Genomic DNA, 22,178 nt, shown 5'->3' on the forward strand with positions numbered 1-22,178 from the left:
GAACAAGTTTTAACACCACCTAACCAGTTATAACAACCAATATATCAAGTTGTAACAACGTTCCAATACGTCATAAACACGTTAAGCCAAGATGTAACAACTTTATTACAAGTTGTTACACGCGGAAAATAGAGACAGTTTCGGTTTGTGTTTCCAGGGCTGGGACCGGGTTGTGGTTCACTATCACTGGCTCTTCTTTTCTCTACTTATGCAGAAAACGTGTCTATTGACAATTGCTTTTGTCTTTGTTTTAGGATGTCCCTAAAACGAGACAGCAAATTGTCATTAAACATCTTCACACACCAGGTTGTCACTGCTTGATCAGGGTGATGTCAGTGGAAGAGGCAGCATCCTCCCTTACCTCCTCATTCCCTTACTAATGGTGTAAATTGTTGATGAGGACCTGCCATACTCCCTTGTGAGATCAATCACACAGACACCACACTCATGCTTTGCTATAATTTCCTTCTTCAAATCCACAGTAATTGTATCTTTCTTCCTCTTGACAACACTATCTTTAGCAAGCAGCTTCTTTGGAGACATCGTGTGTTACAAATTGTAGTCGCAAAACCACTAAAAACCCAAAGAAAAGCGCAAATAAATCCTGAGGGATGCTTGTCGTGTGAGATACAACAACAACACTGGCGTCGGAGGCGACAGAGAATTTGCGAGAACCCGCGAGACGCTAGGAAGCACCATGTGGTTTCGCTCTTTAATAGAGACGAGCTCGTCAATAGAGACAAATTTGCTGCGAGTGGCTTGCTCGTTACTGGAAAAACTCGTTAATAGAGCCACTCGTCACTTGGGTAAAAGTGACCATGTCTTTTTGGGAATAAAGTATGCAATGTGTTACAAGCTGGAAGAAAATAAGGAGGTTGAAGCAGTTGAAAAACCAGACTTCAGGAGAGGACATTATGGTGACCTTAGAAATTTTTTTAGTGTGTATAATTGGACAGACTTGATGCTAGGCAAGGAAGTGAATGAGATGTATGTCAAGTTTTGTGAAATATATGATAAAGGCACAAAAAAATTGATACCAAAACAGAGATGCAGGGCCAGAAAACAGGATTGGTTCGACAGAAATTGTGAGAGGGCAAGAGACCAAAAGACACAAAAATGGAATCAGTATAAGAAGAGGCCAAACCCCCAAACATACCAGCGATACAAAGATGCGAGAAACAACAATACAGCAGTAAGGAGAGAGGCAGAAAGAAATTTTGAAAAAGGGATAGCGGATAAATGTAAAACAGAGCTGGGCCTATTCTACAAATTCATAAACAACAAATTGCAGGTAAAGGATAATATCCAGAGGTTGAAAATGGGAAACAGATTTACGGAAAATGAAAAGGAAATGTGTGAAACATTAAATGAAAAGGAAATGTGTGAAACATTAAATGAAAAGGAAATGTGTGAAACATTAAATGAAAAGTTCCAAAGTGTGTTTGTACAAAATGAAATCTTCAGAGAACCAGACACAATAAGAATTCCAGAGAACAACATAGAGCGGATAGAGGTGTCTAGAGATGAAGTGGAAAATATGCTAAAGGAGCTCGGTAAGAACAAAGCAGCTGGCCCAGATGGAGTTTCACCATGGGTTCTGAGAGAATGTGCATCTGAGCTCAGCATTCCACTTCACCAGATCTTTCAGGCATCCCTGTAATTACCTAAGTGTAATTAACTAAGTGTAGTTACATGATGAGAGCTACGCTCGTGGTGTCCCGTCTTCCCAGCACTCTTTGTCATATAACGCTTTGAAACTACTGACGGTCTTGGCCTTCACCACCTTCTCACTTAACTTGTTCCAACCGTCTACCACTCTATTTGCGAAGGTGAATTTTCTTATATTTCTTCGGCATCTGTGTTTAGCTAGTTTAAATCTATGACCTCTTGTTCTTGAAGTGCCAGGTCTCAGGAAATCTTCCCTGTCGATTTTATCAATTCCTGTTACTATTTTGTATGTAGTGATCATATCACCTCTTTTTCTTCTGTCTTCTAGTTTTGGCATGTTTAATGCTTCTAACCTCTCCTCGTAGCTCTTACCCTTCAGTACAGAAAGGTACTTACCCTTCTTAGCCTGTGTACAGGAATCGTAGCAGACGTGTGGAAACAGGCTAACATAGTTCCAATCTACAAAAGTGGCAGCAGGGAAGACCCCCTCAATTATAGACCTGTATCATTGACAAGTGTAATAGTAAAAGTATTGGAAAAACTAATCAAAACTAAATGGGTAGAACACCTGGAGAGAAATGATATAATATCAGACAGACAGTATGGTTTTCGATCTGGAAGATCCTGTGTATCGAATTTACTCAGTTTCTATGATCGAGCCACAGAGATATTACAGGAAAGAGATGGTTGGGTTGACTGCATCTATCTGGACCTAAAAAAGGCTTTCGACAAAGTTCCACATAAGAGGTTGTTCTGGAAACTGGAAAATATTGGAGGGGTGACAGGTAAGCTTCTATCATGGATGAAAAATTTTCTGACTGATAGAAAAATGAGGGCAGTAATCAGAGGCAATGTATCGGAATGGAGAAATGTCACAAGTGGAGTACCACAAGGTTCAGTTCTTGCACCAGTGATGTTTATTGTGTACATAAATGATCTACCAGTTGGTATACAGAATTATATGAACATGTTTGCTGATGATGCTAAGATAATAGGAAGGATAAGAAACTTAGATGATTGTCATGCCCTTCAAGAAGACCTGGACAAAATAAGTATATGGAGCACCACTTGGCAAATGGAATTTAATGTTAATAAATGTCATGTTATGGAATGTGGAATAGGAGAACATAGACCCCACACAACCTATATATTATGTGAGAAATCTCTAAAGAATTCTGATAAAGAAAGAGATCTAGGGGTGGTTCTAGATAGAAAACTATCACCTGAGGACCACATAAAGAATATTGTGCAAGGAGCCTATGCTATGCTTTCTAACTTCAGAATTGCATTTAATTACATGGATGGCGATATACTAAAGAAATTGTTCATGACTTTTGTTAGGCCAAAGCTAGAATATGCAGCTGTTGTGTGGTGCCCATATCTTAAGAAGCACATCAACAAACTGGAAAAAGTGCAAAGACATGCTATTAAGTGGCTCCCAGAACTGAAGGGTAAGAGCTACGAGGAGAGGTTAGAAGCATTAAACATGCCAAAACTAGAAGACAGAAGAAAAAGAGGTGATATGATCACTACATACAAAATAGTAACAGGAATTGATAAAATAGACAGGTAAGATTTCCTGAGACCTGGCACTTCAAGAACAAGAGGTCATAGATTTAAACTAGCTAAACACAGATGCTGAAGAAATATAAGAAAATTCACCTTCGCAAATAGAGTGGTAGACGGTTGGAACAAGTTAAGTGAGAAGGTGGTGGAGGCCAAGACCGTCAGTAGTTTCAAAGCGTTATATGACAAAGAGTGCTGGGAAGACGGGACACCACGAGCGTAGCTCTCATCCTGTAACTACACTTAGGTAATTACTCGTTAATCGAGGTTCCACTGTAAGTATCTTCATGTTTTGTAAACCACAACTGTACAACTAAGCTGATATAGTTAGTTCAGGCACTAAGAGACGTCCCTACACACAGTCAGCCAGCGGCTGCCTCCCTCACACATTCAAGGTCAGATGCACTGAAATTTCACCCCCAACAATACTGTTTGTGGTGTTATTACCCTATATACACATTATATATAAGTATTTACATGCTTTGTTCACCATAACTGTTCAACTAAGCCAGTATAATGCCCAAAGAGCATATTGGCCACCCCTACCAACATGACAAATCATGCATGCTTCGAGCGTAGCCCTCATCCTGTAACTACACTTAGGTAATTAGATGTTGCCACCCCATCACCAAAATGGGTTCTCCCCCACACTCCTTTTGCTGTTATTACACTGTATATACACTTTATATATAAGTATCTACATTCGTGTTCACCATAACACTCGCCTGGCGTTCCGCGAGCGCTATGTCATGGGTTCGTATCCTGGCCGGGGAGGATTTACTGGGCGCAATTCCTAAACTGTAGCCTCTGTTTAACGCAACAGTAAAATGTGTACTTGGATGAAAAAACGATTCTTCGCGGCAGGGGATCGTATTCCAGGGACCGTAGGATTAAGGACTTGCCCGAAACGCTACGCGTACTAGTGGCTGTACAAGAATGTAACAACTCTTGTATATATCTCAAAAAAAAAAAAAAAAAAACCACTAAGTTGGTATGCTGAGCAGCAGTGGCAGCCCACCACTGGCTGCCACTTCCACCCTCCCTCACCTCACCTGACTCGCCACCATTCTCCTCCCACAATACTGTTTTTGCTTTTATTCACTATATACAGACGTTATATATAAGGATCTGCATGTTTTGTTCACCATAGCGAACAGCTAAGCCGGTATAGTGAGTCCAAACAGTAAACGGTGGTCACAAAGTCAGCAGACAATGCTACCTCCCTCCCCACCAAGATTACTCCTCCCACTACAGCCCTAATTATCACAACAATCCTATTATCAGAATCCTGGTCATTTTTATCAAAGTCAGGGGTCTTCTGTAATACTATCATCGCTAAATAATAGCATGAACATATATATTATGGCATTTTTAGGCGATGCTGTGGTCACAAGGTGAACAGCAGTGCTGTGAGCTCATGCTGTGTGCAGGCTTGGTGGCTCACTCAATACTGAGGCCCTCACACCCGGGAATTTGGGCCATGATTTAAAAAAAATGGCGTCTGTTTACAAGAGACCTGATGAAGGCGAGGTGAACCCTGTGTATCCGTGGGCCGTTTAAATCTTGCATAGTACCCCAATACATCATATAATGTGATGCGCATCTTGTAGCAAGTTACTCAACACATCATATGATGTGTTGCGCAGTTTAAGGGTTAAGGGTCCTCTGGTAGGTTAGGTGGGCAGGAAATTCTCCTTAACCCTTCCACTGCTCAGGGGTACTGAGGACATTTACACCCTGTGCGCATGAAATAAAAAGTAAATTTTTTTTTTTCATCTTCTAAACATGTTAACTTGTGTCCCTTGAGCACGGAAAAAATAAAAAAAAATCGTAGGTGACTTATTTTGGGCGCAATTGACTGAGGAAGTCTGGCAAAAAGTGGGCGTTGACTACTTTTTGATCGTCAGAACCGTTCAGCGTCACCCGCGCTGACAGGTGGGAGTTGCCACAAAGATATTATCACTTAATTATTTCTGTGTCTGATTGATTTTTTCTTAGTTTTTTTTGCAGTAATATTATTCAATAGTGTGTACTGTAATATATTTATATAATAAAAGTGGTGAATAATCGCTATACTCAAAAGTATGGTGTGCACATTATTGATTCAATTATTATGTTCATAAAACAATAAACAAATAGTTTTGCTGCTATTACACTCTATACACAGGTTATATATAAGTATCTGCATGTTTTGGTCACCATAACGAACCACTAAGTTGGTACTGAGAGTCGAAAAGCAACGAGGAGTTACCGCCACACACCAGCCAGCCACTTGCTGCCACTCCCTCAACACACGCACTAAACTTTCTCCCCCAACAATACCATTTGTGGTGTTATTACACTATATACAGACGTTATATATAAGTATGTATATATTTTGTTCACCACAACTGTACAGCTAAGCTGATATAGTTAGTTCAGGCACTAAGAGTCGTCGCTATACACACAGTCAGCTGGTGGCTCCCTCACTCATTCAAGGTCACACACACTAAACTTTCTCCCCCAACAATACTCTTTGCAGTGTTATTACACTATACACACATATTATATATAAGTATCTACATGTTGTATGCACCATAACTGTACACCTAAGCTTATAGTGCGCCCAAAGAGCATAGTGGCCACCCTCTGCACAGCCAGACAAATTATGCAGACGACGTCACCTCCGTCACCCAAATGGCTCCTCCCAGCATAATCCTTTTGCTGTTATTACACTAATACACACATTATATATAAGTATCTATATTTGTGTTCACCATAGAGAACCACTGAGCTGGTATGATGAATGCAGACAATAACAGGTAGCCACACAGTCAGTAAACGATGCTGTCTCCCTCCGTCTCTCAGCATCACTCCTCCCACAGCGCTAATTACAACAATCCTGCTATTATCACAACCCTGGTTATTTATATCACAGTCAGGGGTCATATGTAATATTGTCATCGCTAAATAATAACAATTATATATTTATTTTGACATTTTTTGGTGATGCTGTGGTCACAAGCTGAACAGCAATGCTGTTCGCTCATGCTGCATGCGCCGGCCTTGGTTGTTCCAACAGTACTGTGCCTCTCACACCTGAGAATATTGCCCATGATATTTAAAAAAAATGGCGTCTGTTTACAAGAGCCCTGAGGAAGCTAATGTGAACCCCGTGTAGCCGCGGGCCATTTGAATCGGGCCTGGCATCCTTGGGCGTATATATACGCCATGCGCATGGTGATACATGTTACTCAAAGCATATACATATGCCATGGGCAGTTTAAGGGTTAAGTTTCAAAACGTCATGAAAAATGTTAATTGAAAGTTTCCTCTCCTAACCTTTCCGAGTAATCCAGAGGACTCGGACAGAAAACGGGACAGCACATCACTTTCGTGAGAATTTCATTGTAAATTACGTTAATTTTTGGCCATGGTGCACAAACGAGCGAAAAGCGACATTATCTTTAAGAGGACGGGTTGGAAAAACGCTGAACCGCAGATGCTGCAAACAGCAAGGACAAAATTGCAACGAAAATCGAAGAGCCAGGGCCCAGGCGGAGACCAACAAGGAAGTGAGCACCACAAGCCAAAATACGAAGCAAGAAACAGTGACGCCACATCCCGCAGAAGCGGCATACTCAGCCCCAGCAGGGCAGAATGACGCCCACTATGCCGAGTAAGGTATGAGGAGAACTAACCAGGAAGCAAACAGCACAAAAACAAAAATGAACCGCCTGAAAGGGAACACAAAGAAAAGGCCAGAGCCAGGGCGAGAAGCCTAGAACCTCCAGGCTCAACGAGAAGAAACTGTCGGGGCAGGAGAGGAGAAACGGAAGCTACATCCACCTGCATACAGGGCAACCCAGTAGCTGGAAGTGGCATACAAAGAGAAGATGAAAGAACTCAGGACCATAACTGAACACAGGGGCTGTGTAAAAGCAGGGAACTGAACATGGACAAAGTCAAACCTAGCACGAACATTAGTATAGCCAAGAAGTACAAACAAAAATACACAACAATGTGTAGTAGATAGGAAATACAGAAAAACACAAGGAAAAGACCTAAAAGACAGTCCAAGCACCAGCTAGGGACAAGAAAGTAGAAGCATCAATGTTTTGTATCTCACCTTGTATGTATGTACTTTACCTGAATAAATGTTTGATGTGATTTGATTTGAAGCAATATGAGGAACGAAGACTGAATCAGCAATTGGGAATGTAATGGACATGACCTACTACACATACAGAGAGAATCCAATGTATATGGAACGGCTCAGCCAGGCACTGCACGACGGTCAATGAATGAGTGTCATGAGGCAAGAAAAGACCCAGGCACTGAAAGACTAAAGAAAGACCTCAAAAGACGGGACTGTGCCCCACTGTGAAACAAACAACAGTAAAGACGGACATAGGAAGGTCACAGGAAGAAGCACGCAATGGGCCAAACAAAACGCCACAACCAATCTCCAACACTCGTCCAAAAACCGCAAACCAGTGCCTGGCTGAAAGCGCCGCCAGATCGTATAAGCTCACCTGTAGAGCGTATGCACTATCGTGTCATGACACATCTTTGCCGAGTAATATTTCAGGAGCATCGCTAGTGGAATATGGCCAGAGCTGCAAGAGCAGGAGAAGAGGAGGAGGGTAGAGGCGGATGCGGTGCCACACACCCGGATGCAGAGAAAAGAACTAGGCGTCCTTCCCATATTTGTAATCCAGAACATCCCCAGTATCTATGGGGCTCGGACTGGAGAGATAAGAGGAGCAAAAGCAATGAATCACCCGAAAGAAAAATGACGTGGAACACCAACACTTGTGCACACCATGTTTGCTGATGATGCTAAGATAATAGGAAGGACAAGAAACTTAGATGATTGTCATGCCCTTCAAGAAGACCTGGACAAAATAAGTATATGGAGCACCACTTGGCAAATGGAATTTAATGTTAATGAATGCCATGTTATGGAATGTGGTATAGGACAACATAGATCCCACTCAAGCTATATATTACGTGAGAAATCAATAAAGAATTCTGAAAAGAAAGAGATCTAGGGGTGGTTGTAGATAGAAAACTATCACCTGAGGACTACATAAAGAATATTGTGCGAGGAGCCTATGCTACGCCTTCTAACTTCAGAATTGCTTTTAAATACATGGATGGCGATATACTAAAGAAATTGTTCCTGACTTTTGTTAGGCCAAAGCTAGAATATGCAGCTGTTGTGTGGTGCCCATATCTTAAGACACACATCAACAAACTGGAAAAGGTGCAAAGACACACTACTAAGTGGCTCCCAGAACTGAAGGGCAAGAGCTACGAGGAGAGGTTAGAGGTATTAAATATGCCAAAACTAGATGATAGAAGAAAAAGAGGTAATATGATCACTACGTACAAAATAGTAACAGGAATTGATATAATCGATAGGGAAGATTTCCTGAGACCTGGAACTTCAAGAACAAGAGGTCATAGATTTAAACTAGCTAAACACAGATGCCGAAGAAATATAAGAAAATTCACCTTCGCAAATAGTGGTAGACGGTTGGAACAAGTTAGGTGAGAAGGTGGTGGAGGCCAAGACCGTCAGTAGTTTCAAAGCGTTATATGACAAAGAGTGCTGGGAAGACGGGACACCACGAGCGTAGCTCTCATCCTGTAACTACACTTAGGTAATTACACACACACACTAATAGAAATAGTGTAGAAATAATTAGTAAATTGAAAGAAAGTAATGACCATTTAAATAGCAAAGTTGTATGTCTTGAGGGTGTAGTGAAAAACTTGCGCAAGGATAAGATTCAATTGGAAACAAATTGCAAAGCCATGGAAGAAGAAAAACTCTTAAAAATAGCTTTGGAAGAAGTTAAAGTAAATTTAAACATAAATGACTACAATAGGTTAGGTAAGGAATTTCAACAGGAGAAACAGCTTTTGTCAGCACAGATGGAGGAAGTTACACAGGGAATAGAACAGTGCAAGAAAGATATGCAACTCACTTATGCACAAGTGGCCAAGGAGAAGGAAAAAATAAAAGAAGCAGTAAAGGAAGTCAAACACTGCAGCAACCAAGATAAAACAAACATTAGGCTAGAAGTGAGGAAAGAATTGGCATCTAACCCGAAGTTGGTGCAAAACACAGTTGATCGGATTAAGTCCCTGATCATTTTTGGCTGCAAAGGCGATAACATCTAGGTCAGAAAGAGCTGTAGAAGAAGCTAAAGTTGTAGATAAAATTGTTGGCCTCGTGGAAGGTCTTACAACCATAGAGAATGTCTGCGACTACAGGAGAATAGGCAGATATGTAAAAGGGAAAGATCGACCATTGAGGATCACCCTAAATGGTACCAAACAGATGGAAGAAGTACTAAGGAATGCTAGAAAATTACAAAGTGATGAGGATGGGAAAGTGTGGTCGTTAAGACGAGATCTTTCAAATGAAGATAGAGAGCAGCTGAAACTGAACCTCGCCGAGGCAAAACGTTTAAATGAGAGCAGGAGTGAAGAAGAAATCAATTCTTTTTTCTACAAAGTGATAGGGGTAGGCAGGCCAGTAAAGTGATACATAAAGGCAAACCAACAAAATCATTAGAGAGAGGGGGAGTGAAAAATAAGAAGAGGGGGAACAAGTTCCTCAAGATTGCATACACCAACATAGATGGAGTAAGATCAAAGATACTGGAGTTAAATGATATAATACAGCTGCAGACACCAGACATTGTTGTACTCACGGAGACAAAACTTGAAGATGCTATTTTAAATGAGGTCATATTCCCAAGGGGCTACTCAATTTGGAGACGGGACAGAAAAATCAGGAAAGGCGGTGGCGTTGCTGTGCTGGTAAAAGAACACCTAAAGGTGAACGAAATAGTGACTGCCAATCCACAAGAAGTTGACATAATAGCACTAGAGATCTGCCATGAGGATGATAAACTAATGATCATAAATGCATATAGTCCACCGCAAAGCAGCACATGGTCAAAGGAGGAGCTAGATAGCAAACGAGAAGGTCTTATAACAATAATGAGAGAGATCATAGCGAGAGCGGATAACGATAGTTCACGACTGTTGATAGTCGGCGACTTCAACTTGAAATCCATAGACTGGGAAGCATGTGAAGCTAAAACAGAAGATTTCTGGACCTGTAAATTTGTAGACCTCATCCTGGAAACATTCTTGTATCAACATGTTAAACAAGCTACGAGGATGAGGGAAGGGGACGTTCCCTCCATGCTAGATTTGATATTTACCAGGAAGGAGGAAGAAATATTTGACATTCAGTACCTTCCTCCCTTGGGTAAAAGTGACCATGTCTTTTTGGGAATAAAGTATGCAACGCGTTATAATCTGGAAGAAAATATGGTCGATGCAATTGAAAAACCTGACTTTAGGAGAGGGCATTATGGCAACCTTAGACAATTTTTTAGTGAGTATAATTGGACAGACTTGTTGCTAGGCAAGGAAGTGAATGAGATGTATGTCAGGTTTTGTGAAATATATGATAAAGGCACAAAAAAATTTATACCAAAACAGAGAAGCAGAACTAGGAAACAGGACTGGTTCAACAGAAAGTGCGAGAGGGCCAGAGACCAAAAGACACAAAAATGGAATCAATTCAGGAAGAGGCCGAACCCCCAAACATACCAGCAATACAAAGATGCGAAAAACAACTACACGGCAGTGAGGAGGGAGGCAGAAAGAAATTTTGAAAAAGGGATTGCAGACAAATGTAAAACAGAACCAGGTCTATTCTATAAATTCATAAACAACAAATTGCAGGTAAAGGATAATATTCAGAGGTTGAAAATGGGAAATGGATTCACGGAAAATGAAAAGGAAATGTGTGAAACATTAAACGAAAAGTTCCAAAGTGTGTTTGTACAAAATGAAATCTTTAGGGAACCAGATACAATAAGAATTCCAGAGAACAACATAGAGCACATAGAGGTGTCTAGAGACGAAGTGGAAAAAATGCTCAAGGAGCTAAATAAGAACAAAGCAGTTGGTCCAGATGAAGTTTCACCATGGGTTCTGAGAGAATGTGCACCTGAGCTCAGCATTCCTCTTCAACTGATTTTTCAGGCATCCCTGTTTACAGAAGTTGTAGCTGATGTGTGGAAAAAGGCTAACATAGTTCCAATCTACAAAAGTGGCAGCAGGGAAGACCCCCTTAATTATAGACCGGTATCATTGACAAGTGTAATAGTCAAAATATTGGAAAAAATAATTAAATCTAAATGGGTAGAACACCTGGAGAGAAATGATATAATATCAAACAGACAGTATGGTTTTCGATCTGGAAGATCCTGTGTATCGAATTTACTCAGTTTCTATGATCAAGCAACAGATATTACAGGAAAGAGATGGTTGGGTTGACTGCATCTATCTGGACTTAAAAAAGGCTTTCGACAGAGTTCCACATAAGAGGTTGTTCTGGAAACTGGAAAATATTGGAGGAGTGACAGGTACGCTTCTAACATGGATGAAAAATTTTCTGACTGATAGAAATATGAGGTCTGTGATCAGAGGCAATGTATCGGACTGGAGAAATGTCACAAGTGGAGTACCACAGGGTTCAGTTCTTGCACCAGTGATGTTTATTGTCTACATAAATGATCTACCAGTTAGTATACAGAATTATATGAACATGTTTGCTGATGATGCTAAGATAATAGGAAGGATAAGAAACTCAGATGATTGTCATGCCCTTCAAGAAGACCTGGACAAAATAAGTACATGGAGCGCCACTTGGCAAATGGAATTTAATGTTAATAAATGCCATGTTATGGAATGTGGAATAGGAGAACATAGACCCCACACAACCTATATATTATGTAATTACCTAAGTGTTTTTTTTTTTTTTACCTAAGTGTAGTTACAGGATGAGAGCTACGCTCGTGGTGTCCCGTCTTCCCAGCACTCTTTGTCATATAACGCTTTGAAACTACTGACGGTCTTGGCCTCCACCACCTTCTCACTTGTTCCAACCGTCTACCACTATTTGCGAAGGTGAATTTTCTTATATTTCTTCGGCATCTGTGTTTAGCTAGTTTAAATCTATGACCTCTTGTTCTTGAAATTCCAGGTCTCAGGAAGTCTTCCCTGTCGATTTTATCAATTCCTGTTACTATTTTGTATGTAGTGATCATATCACCTCTTTTTCTTCTGTCTTCTAGTTTTGGCATATTTAATGCTTCTAACCCTCTCCTCGTAGCTCTTGCCCTTAAGTTCTGGGAGCCACTTAGTAGCATGTCTTTGCACCTTTTCCAGTTTGTTGATGTGCTTCTTAAGATATGGGCACCACACAACAGCTGCATATTCTAGCTTTGGCCTAACAAAAGTCATGAACAATTTCTTTAGTATATCGCCATCCATGTATTTAAATGCAATTCTGAAGTTAGAAAGCATAGCATAGGCTCCTTGCACAATATTCTTTATGTGGTCCTCAGGTGATAGTTTTCTATCTAGAACCACTCCTAGATCTCTTTCTTTATCAGAATTCTTTAAAGATTTCTCACATAATATATAGGTTGTGTGGGGTCTATGTTCTCCTATTCCACATTCCATAACATGACATTTATTAACATTAAATTCCATTTGCCAAGTGGTGCTCCATATACTTATTTTGTCCAGGTCTTTTTGAAGGGCATGACAGTCATCTAAATTTCTTATCCTTCCTATTATCTTAGCATCATCAGCAAACATGTTCATATAATTCTGTATACCAACTGGTAGATCATTTATGTACACAATAAACATCACTGGTGCAAGAACTGAACCCTGTGGTACTCCACTTGTGACATTTCTCCATTCTGATACATTGCCTCTGATTACTGCCCTCATTTTTCTATCAGTCAGAAAATTTTTCATCCATGATAGAAGCTTACCTGTCACCCCTCCAATATTTTCCAGTTTCCAGAACAACCTCTTATGTGGAACTCTGTCGAAAGCCTTTTTTAGGTCCAGATAGATGCAGTCAACCCAACCATCTCTTTCCTGTAATATCTCTGTGGCTCGATCATAGAAACTGAGTAAATTCGATACACAGGATCTTCCAGATCGAAAACCATACTATCTGTCTGATATTATATCATTTCTCTCTAGGTGTTCTACGCATTTAGTTTTGATTAGTTTTTCCAATACTTTCACTATTACACTTGTCAATGATACAGGTCTATAATTGAGGGGGTCTTCCCTGCTGCCACTTTTGTAGATTGGAACTATGTTAGCCTGTTTCCACCCGTCTGCTACGATTCCTGTACACAGGGATGCCTGAAAGATCAGGTGAAGTGGAATGCTGAGCTTAGATGCACATTCTCTCAGAACCCATGGTGAAACGCCATCTGGGCCAGCTGCTTTGTTCTTACCGAGCTCCTTGAGCATTTTTTCCACTTCGTCTCTAGACACCTCTATGTGTTCTATGTTGTTCTCTGGAATTCTTATTGTATCTGGTTCCCTAAAAATTTCATTTTGTACAAACACACTTTGGAACTTTTCGTTTAGTGTTTCACACATTTCCTTTTCATCTTCCGTGAATCTATTTCCCATTTTCAACCTCTGAATATTATCCTTTACCTGCAATTTGTTGTTTATGAATTTATAGAATAGACGTGGTTCTGTTTTACATTTGTCCGCAAACCCTTTTTCAAAATTTCTTTCTGCCTCTCTCCTCACTGCCGTGTAGTTGTTTCTCGCATCTTTGTATCGCTGGTATGTTTGGGGGTTCGGCCTCTTCCTGTATTGATTCCATTTTTGTGTCTTTTGGTCTCTAGCCCTCTTGCAATTTCTATTGAACCAATCCTGTTTCCTAGTTCTGCATCTCTGTTTTGGTATAAATTTTTTTGTGCCTTTATCATATATTTCACAAAACTTGCCATACATCTCATTCACTTCCTTGCCTAGCATCAAGTCTGTCCAATTATACTCACTAAAAAAATTTCTAAGGTCACCATAATGTCCTCTCCTGAAGTCTGGTTTTTCAACTGCTTCAACCTCCTTATTTTCTTCCAGCTTATAACGCATTGCATACTTTATTCCCAAAAAGACATGGTCACTTTTACCCAAGGGAGGAAGGTACTGAATGTCAAATATCTCTTCCTCCTTCCTGGTAAATATCAAATCTAGCATGGAGGGAACGTCCCCTTCCCTCATCCTCGTAGCTTGTTTAACATGTTGATACAAGAATGTTTCCAGGATGAGGTCTACAAATTTACAGGTCCAAAAATCTTCTGTATTAGCTTCATATGCTTCCCAGTCTATGGATTTCAAGTTGAAGTCACCGACTATCAACAGTCGTGATCTATCGTTATCCGCTCTCGCTATAATCTCTCTCATTATTGTTATAAGACCTTCACGTTTACTATCTAGCTCCTCCTTTGACCATGTGCTGCTTGGCGGTGGACTATATGCATTTATCATCATTAGTTTATCATCCTCATAGCAGATCTCTAGTGCTATTATGTCAACTTCTTGTGGATTGGCAGTCATTATTTCCTTCACCTTTAGGTGTTCTTTTACCAGCACAGCAACGCCACCGCCTTTCCTAATTTTTCTGTCCCGTCTCCAAATTGAGTAGCCCCTCGGGAATATGACCTCATTTAAAATTACATCTTCAAGTTTTGTCTCCGTGAGTGCAACAATGTCTGGTGTCTGCAGCTGTATTACATCACTTAACTCCAGTATCTTCGATCTCACTCCATCTATGTTGGTGTATGCAATCTTCAGGAACTGGTTCCCCCTCTCCTTATTCTTCACTCCCCCTCTCTCTATTGATTTTGTTGGTTTGCCTTTATGTACCACTTTACTGGTTTGCCTATCCCTATCACTTTGTAGAAAAAAGAATTTATTTCTTCTTCATTCCTGCTCATTTAAATGTTTTGCCTCGGCGAGGTTCAGTTTCAGCTTTTCTGTGAAAAATCTTTAAAGAATTCTGATAAAGAAAGAGATCTAGGGGTGGTTCTAGATAGAAAACTATCACCTGAGGACCACATAAAGAATATTGTGCGAGGAGCCTATGCTATGCTTTCTGACTTCAGAATTGCTTTTAAATACATGGATGGAGATATACTAAAAAAATTGTTCTTGACTTTTGTTAGGCCAAAGCTAGAATATGCAGCTGTTGTGTGGTGCCCATATCTTAAGAAGCACATCAACAAACTGGAAAAAGTGCAAAGACATGCTACTAAGTGGCTCCCAGAACCGAAGGGCAAGAGCTATGAGGAGAGGTTAGAAGCATTAAATATGCCAAAACTAAAAGACAGAAGAAAAAGAGGTGATATGATCACTACGTACAAAATAGTAACAGGAATTGATAAAATCGACAGGGAAGATTTCCCGAGACCTGGAACTTCAAGAACAAGATGTCATAGATTTAAACTAGCTAAACACAGATGTCGAAGAAATATAAGAAAATTCACCTTCGCAAATAGAGTGGTAGATGGTTGGAACAAGTTAAGTGAGAAGGTGGTGGAGGCCAAGACCGTCAGTAGTTTCAAAGCGTTATATGACAAAGAGTGCTGGGAAGACGGGACACCACGAGCGTAGCTCTCATCCTGTAACTACACTTAGGTAATTACAAATGTGTGGTGCTGGTACGGATGTACTGGTGCTGGGTACGGCTGTGCAGGTGCTGGGTACGGCTGTGCAGGTGCTGGGTACGGCTGTGCTGGTGCTGGGTACGGCTGTGCTGGTGCTGGGTACGGCTGTGCAGGTGCTGGGTACGGCTGTGCAGGTGCTGGGTACGGCTGTGCAGGTGCTGGGTACGGCTGTGCTGGTGCTGGGTACGGCTGTGCTGGTGCTGGGTACGGCTGTGCTGGTGCTGGGTACGGCTGTGCTGGTGCTGGGTACGGCTGTGCTGGTGCTGGGTACGGCTGTGCTGGTGCTGGGTACGGCTGTGCTGGTGCTGGGTACGGCTGTGCTGGTGCTGGGAACGGCTGTGCTGGTAACGGCTGTGCTGGTGCTGGGAACGGCTGTGCTGGTGCTGGGAACGGCTGTGCTGGTGTGCTGGGTACGGCTGTGCTGGTGCTGGGAACGGCTGTGCTGGTGCTGGGAACGGCTGTGCTGGTGCTGGGAACGGCTGTGCTGGTGCTGGGTATGGCTGTGCCCATGCTGGGTACGGTTGTGCTCGTGCTGGGTACGGCTGTGCTCATGCTGGTAACGGCTGTGCTGGTGCTGGGTATGGCTGTGCTCATGCTGGGTACGGTTGTGCTGGTGCTGGGTACGGCTGTGCTCATGCTGGTAACGGCTATGCAGGTGCTGGGTACGGCTGTGCTCATGCTGGGTACGGCTGTGCTCGTGCTGGGTACGGCTGTGCTCATGCTGGTAACGGCTATGCTGGTGCTAGGTACGGCTGTGCTCATGCTGGGTACGGTTGTGCTCGTGCTGGGTACGGCTGTGCTCATGCTGGTAACGGCTATGCTGGTGCTGGGTACGGCTGTGCTCATGCTGGGTACGGCTGTGCTCGTGCTGGGTACGGCTGTGCTCATGCTGGTAACGGCTGTGCTGGTGCTGGGTATGGCTGTGCTCATGCTGTGTACGGCTGTGCTTGTGCTGGGTACGGCTGTGCTCATGCTGGTAACGGCTATGCTGGTGCTGGGTAAGGCTGTGCTCATGCTGGGTACGGCTGTGCTCGTGCTGGGTACGGCTGTTCTGGTTGATTTTCTGCTACTAGTTTGTGAAAAATATTGACTCATTTTCATTTGTTTCCTTCCTTTTGTCATGTCCTTGAGACAAATAACTTTCATCATCCTTAGGTGTTGATAAAAGCTAGTGGGTTATTATGATTATTTTTCCACTGGCGGCCAAACATGTCACTTGCAGAAAAAGCTAATGGCACTGGATGCCTACTGTATGAATGAAGACTAGGTCTATACACCCTGCAGTAGGCTGGTGTTTAAGCCAGACCCAGTAACATAAATTTCATTCAAATATTGGATTTACATCAAATTATATATTTTTGGGTTATATATTTAGTTTAGTAACATTGTTAGAATAATGAGATATAAAAAACTCCTTTTAGAACCGATTTATTAATTTTATTATTTCGAGGCTGTAGTCACTGAACTGTGGCGACGAAATTGAACGAAAAACGCATGGTGGTGTGCGCACGGATTAGACCCGTCCACTCGCTCTAGAGTTATTGTTCCAATAGCATAATGTAATTTCTCAAATAGCAGATGTCTATCATATTACAGTACATTTTCGGTTTTATTTAGTTTTGTTTAATTCGAATAATAAAAAGCTATTACAGTAAAACACTGGTTTTAGAAATGATTTATTAATTTGAACCTTTTAAAGTCATGAGTCACTGAACTATGATGACACAGACGAAAGTGAGTGAAACCTCACTGTAAAGTGAGGTTTACAATACAGTATTCTCTTGTCTGTCCACCCTCACTCATCTTGTTTCATCACAGAAAATGTCTATAAGGAGATTTTACCACATGTAGCTAGGTAATCACGGTTCAGCCTTTAAATTAATGTACAAAGATACGTGTGCCAGAAATCAGTGAACGAAAATACTGGAAACTCAGTCGTTCACTTGTGTGGATCACTCTGACTGGTGTTTGGTTAATATGCTTTACTTACTGTGTGGACCATTCTGGCTGGTGTTTGGTTCATATGGTTCACTTGTTGTGTAATCCACTTGTGTGATCCAACTTGTCTTATGAAGGAATTATTAATTGTAATCTGTGATTGGATGAGAAAGTTTTCCACCATTCTGTGAACTCTGTCCCAACATCGTAAGCTTGTGGACCACTTGTGGTCCACATGTGTGGTCCACTTGTGTGGTCCACTTGTGTGGTCCACTTGTGTGGTCCACTTGTGTGGTCCACTTGTGTGGTCCACTTGTGTGGTCCACTTGTGTGGTCCACTTGTGTGGTCCACTTGTGTGGTCCACTTGTGTGGTCCACTTGTGTGGTCCACTTGTGTGGTCCACTTGTGTGGTCCACTTGTGTGGTCCACTTGTGTGGTCCACTTGTGTGGTCCACTTGTGTGGTCCACTTGTGTGGTCCACTTGTGTGGTCCACTTGTGTGGTCCACTTGTGTGATCAAACTTGTCATATGAGGGAATCATTAATTGTAATCTGTAATAGAATGGGAAAGTTTTCCACCAGTCAGTGAACTCTTCCTGGACATCGTAAGCACCCCAGTCCCTACCCAATAAGCAAATACCAGTCCCTACCCAAGGCCAAACAAGGGCCCCAAGCCCCAGCTGGCCCCAAGGGTGAGGCAAAAGCCAAGCAGCAAGAACCTCTACAGGAATGGTTCCTGAACACCCCAGGGAAGATAACCCTGTCACGCAGGGGCAGTACTCACAGGACGCTTAGGGAAGGAAGCCCTTAAGTGCATGCAGCCCCGGTACTGATGAGGAACACCTGGCCACCGCACAACACAACACAACACACGGCAGTGAACGCCATGAAGGCAAACATCGCCTAGGAAACTGAGGCCAGAGAAGCATCTGTCCTGTTTGACATTAGCTTATGAACTGGTGCTAGGCAGCTGGAACGGTGAGGTCCAGGGCTCCTACTCTCGGGGCGGGGAGGGCAGCGCGGACAATCGGCGCACCAGTAAAGTGTGATGTTTGCTTGTTTGCTTGTTTCCTTGGGATTGTTTTTTCCTCTCTGTTCGGATTTTTTTGTTTTAGTTTCTTACCATGTATAGTTTGTTTTGTTATGCCTACCTTTCTGGGTGCCTAACCCCGGTTGATGGCAGGTAAGGAAAACCCCCAACAACAGGGAGGTTTTCCGGGGCCATTGCTCCCTGAAACCTCTCTAAAGGGGCCAGGTTCTGGCGCTGGTCCCTGGTAGGTCTGAACTCCTTAGCTAATGTCCCGGTCTAACATAACATACATTAGCCCGATAAGCTCCAGGGAGCCGTAGGGGCTCCCCACAGAAAACATAATGTAGGGAAGTACAAAACAAAATATACAAAACCTTAAAAAAAAAAATAAACTAGCCATCTAAGAAAATTTATTAATTAATAACTATTTAAAATCAATACTGTACCTCAGTTTTTTGCTGAGTGTGCATCTTTTCATAGATGTTTATGCACTTCATTGCAAACTTATATGCTTTTTTCAACCGTTTTACTCTATCAACAGCATTTCTATGAGATTCACTTCTGCAATTCGCCAACTCTGTAAAACAGGTGAAAGATTAGTTAAGTATCCATTTCTAAAATTACATGAAACAAAGGCCTTATATAAGTTATTTGTACAATATTTAAATATATATATTGTTTGATATTTAACCCTTAAGTTGCGCAACACATCATATGATCGATTGAGTGACTTGCTATAAATTGCGCATCCCATCATATGATTCATCTTGAGGTTATCTTGAGTTGATTTCGGGGCTTTTAGTGTCCCCGCGGCCCGGTCCTCGACCAGGCCTCCACCCCCAGGAAGCAGCCCGTGACAGCTGACTAACTCCCAGGTACCTATTTACTGCTAGGTAACAGGGGCATTCAGGATGAAAGAAACTTTGCCCATTTGTTTCTGCCTCGTGCGGGAATCGAACCCGCGCCACAGAATTACAAGTCCTGCGCGCTATCCACCAGGCTACGAGGCCCCTCTTAATGATGTATTGGAGTACTACGCAAGATTTAAACGGCTCGCAGATACACGGGGTAAACCTCACGTTCATCAGGGCTCTTGTAAACAGACGCTATTTTTTTTTTTAATCGTGGGCCAAATTCCCGGGTGTGAGGGCCTCAGTATTGAGTGAGCTACCAAGCCTGACACACGCAGCATGAACTCACAGCACTGCTGTTCAGCTTGTGACCACAGCATTGCCTAAAAATGCCATAATATACATGTTCATGCTATTATTTAGCGATGATATTACAGAAAACCCCTGACTGTGATAAAAGTGACCAGGATTCTGATAATAGCAGGATTGTTGTGATAATTAGCGCTGTAGTGGGAGGAGTAATCTAGGTGGGGAGGGAGGTAGCATTGTCTGCTGACCCCTGTGTGACCATCTTTTACTGTCTGGACTCACTATACCAGCTTAGTTGTTCGCTATGGTAAACAAAACATGCAGATACTTATATATAACGTCTGTATATAAAAGCAAAACAGTATGGTGGGAGGAGAATGGTGGCGAGTCAGGTCAGGTGAGGGAGGGAGGGAGTGGCAGCCAGTGGCGGGCTGCCACTGGCTGCCACTCCGCATACCAACTAAGTGGTTCGTTATGGTGAACATGAATGTAAATACTTTTAATGAAGGAAAGGAAAATAGGGACTTACCCAGGAGGCAGCTGCCGCAAACTCCCCAATGCAAAGTCGAGACAACTGGCTGTAACCTGCGACCCAAAGCAATACAAGAACGCCAAGGAGCAGAGATGTTCACCAAATAAAGGGCGGCCAGGACCCTGTTCGACTTCCAAAATCCACGAGCCCGAATATGTGCCCAAGACATATTATCAAACACGGCAGCCAAAGCCGCAAACTTCCTAACGTCATGGGCACGAGGATAGACCGCAGGCTGGCTAGACTTAATAACCCTGCGGACAACCTGGGAGACCCGAGCCCTGGAACAGGGAATGAGGGAAACCGGATCAACCCAAAGCGCATCCCCAGCCACCCCGGCTGAAGCGCGCAGGTAACGGCGAAGTGCTGCAACTGGACACAACACATGATGCACCCCCGACCGAATCAACCAAGCATCAATTACCCACGAACCCCTCCGGAAAGCAGTCATCTCGTTCTTCGCCAGAAAAGATGGAGAAGGCTGCAAACGGACAAACCTACCCCCAGGACCAAAAGAGCAGAAACCCCTGCGCCGGAGGAGAGCATGAAGCTCCCCCATCTGGCCCCCAGAGGCCAATGGCAACTACAACAAAGCCTTGGAAAAACATTCTGGAACCGAAGCGGCCACCACAAACCGAGGAGAGGATAGATAGGAGAGCACCCTGTCCAAGGACCAGGATGGCTCAGGAGGCGCATGAGCAGGCCGGAGGTGAAACATAGCACGGGAAAGCTTACGAAACAGGGCGGATGTGACGTCTACCCCGAAAGCTAGCTTGAGCAGCTCCGCCAGCGCTGCACGATATGAGGCGACAGTATTAGGCATCAAATGACGGTCCTCAAAAAGCCAAGAAAGAAAGAAAGGACAAGACAACCTGATCCGAAAGAAAAGGCAACCTACGAAGAGCCAGAAAATGGCAAAAAGAATGCCAGGAAACTTCATACTGTAGCTGAGATGAAGCTCTCAGGTGGGACACCATGAACAAAGTCACCTGATCACCATAGAATTGGTGATACACCAGGTCAAAAAGACTAGACGCGAAGAGCAGAAGAGAAGGTCGAACCAGCCCCGTACCGGATCGGACCGACCTGCTGAAAGAGGCGGAGCCGCGGGAAACATCCCGGGTTCGGGCACCGAGCCAACAACACTGGAAACCCACAAGGACTACTCTCACTGGGAATGTCTCCAACCAAACCAGAACCCGAAGCAACAGCTGGACCAGGGGGAAGAGGTACAGGTAACCCCACCTCGACCAGTCCTGCCTAAAGGCATCCACCGCGAATGCCTCGCAGTCGGGGAAGGGCGTCACATAGATTGGGAGACGTCGAGACCACGCCGGCGCGAAGAGGTCCACATCTGGGAGACCGTATGTCTGGCAGATCCAACGAAACGAGTCGTCGTCGACTGTCCACTCCATGGACAGGGGATGGAAGCGAGTGTCCACCAGAATGTTGGACACTCCCCAGACATGAACCGCATGGAGAGCCAAACCCCAAGAATCCAGCAGACGAACCACTCAAAGGGACGAACCCTAAAGAGCCAAGGACCGAAGAGAACCCCCGCGGTTCAAGCAATAAACCACTGGAGAACAGTCCAAATGGAGGCGAATGGTCGATCCCTGAGCGAACCGAACCCTCCGAAGCGCGAACCAGACAGCCGCGAACTCCCGAACCGTGCTGTGAGCCCGACAGAAGGATGGACCCCACCGTCCCTG

The 22,178-nt window shown here is 43.1% G+C and overlaps 1 protein-coding gene across 4 annotated transcripts in view; it reads right to left on the reverse strand.

Moving 5' to 3' along the window:
- The window catches only part of LOC123761195 (mediator of RNA polymerase II transcription subunit 15-like), a 134,866-nt gene that overhangs the window by 94,258 nt on the left and 18,430 nt on the right, over positions 1-22,178 (reverse strand). For all 4 annotated transcript variants that reach the window (XM_069320222.1, XM_069320220.1, XM_069320219.1 and 1 more), the window contains exon 2: positions 19,221-19,351. In XM_069320222.1, the coding sequence (XP_069176323.1) occupies positions 19,221-19,271 (51 nt within the window). In that variant the 5' untranslated portion in view covers positions 19,272-19,351. The remainder of the gene's footprint in view (positions 1-19,220; positions 19,352-22,178) is intronic.

This window comes from Procambarus clarkii, unplaced genomic scaffold, assembly GCF_040958095.1.
Source record: "Procambarus clarkii isolate CNS0578487 unplaced genomic scaffold, FALCON_Pclarkii_2.0 HiC_scaffold_107, whole genome shotgun sequence".
In the NCBI taxonomy this organism is placed as follows: Eukaryota; Metazoa; Arthropoda; class Malacostraca; order Decapoda; family Cambaridae; genus Procambarus; species Procambarus clarkii.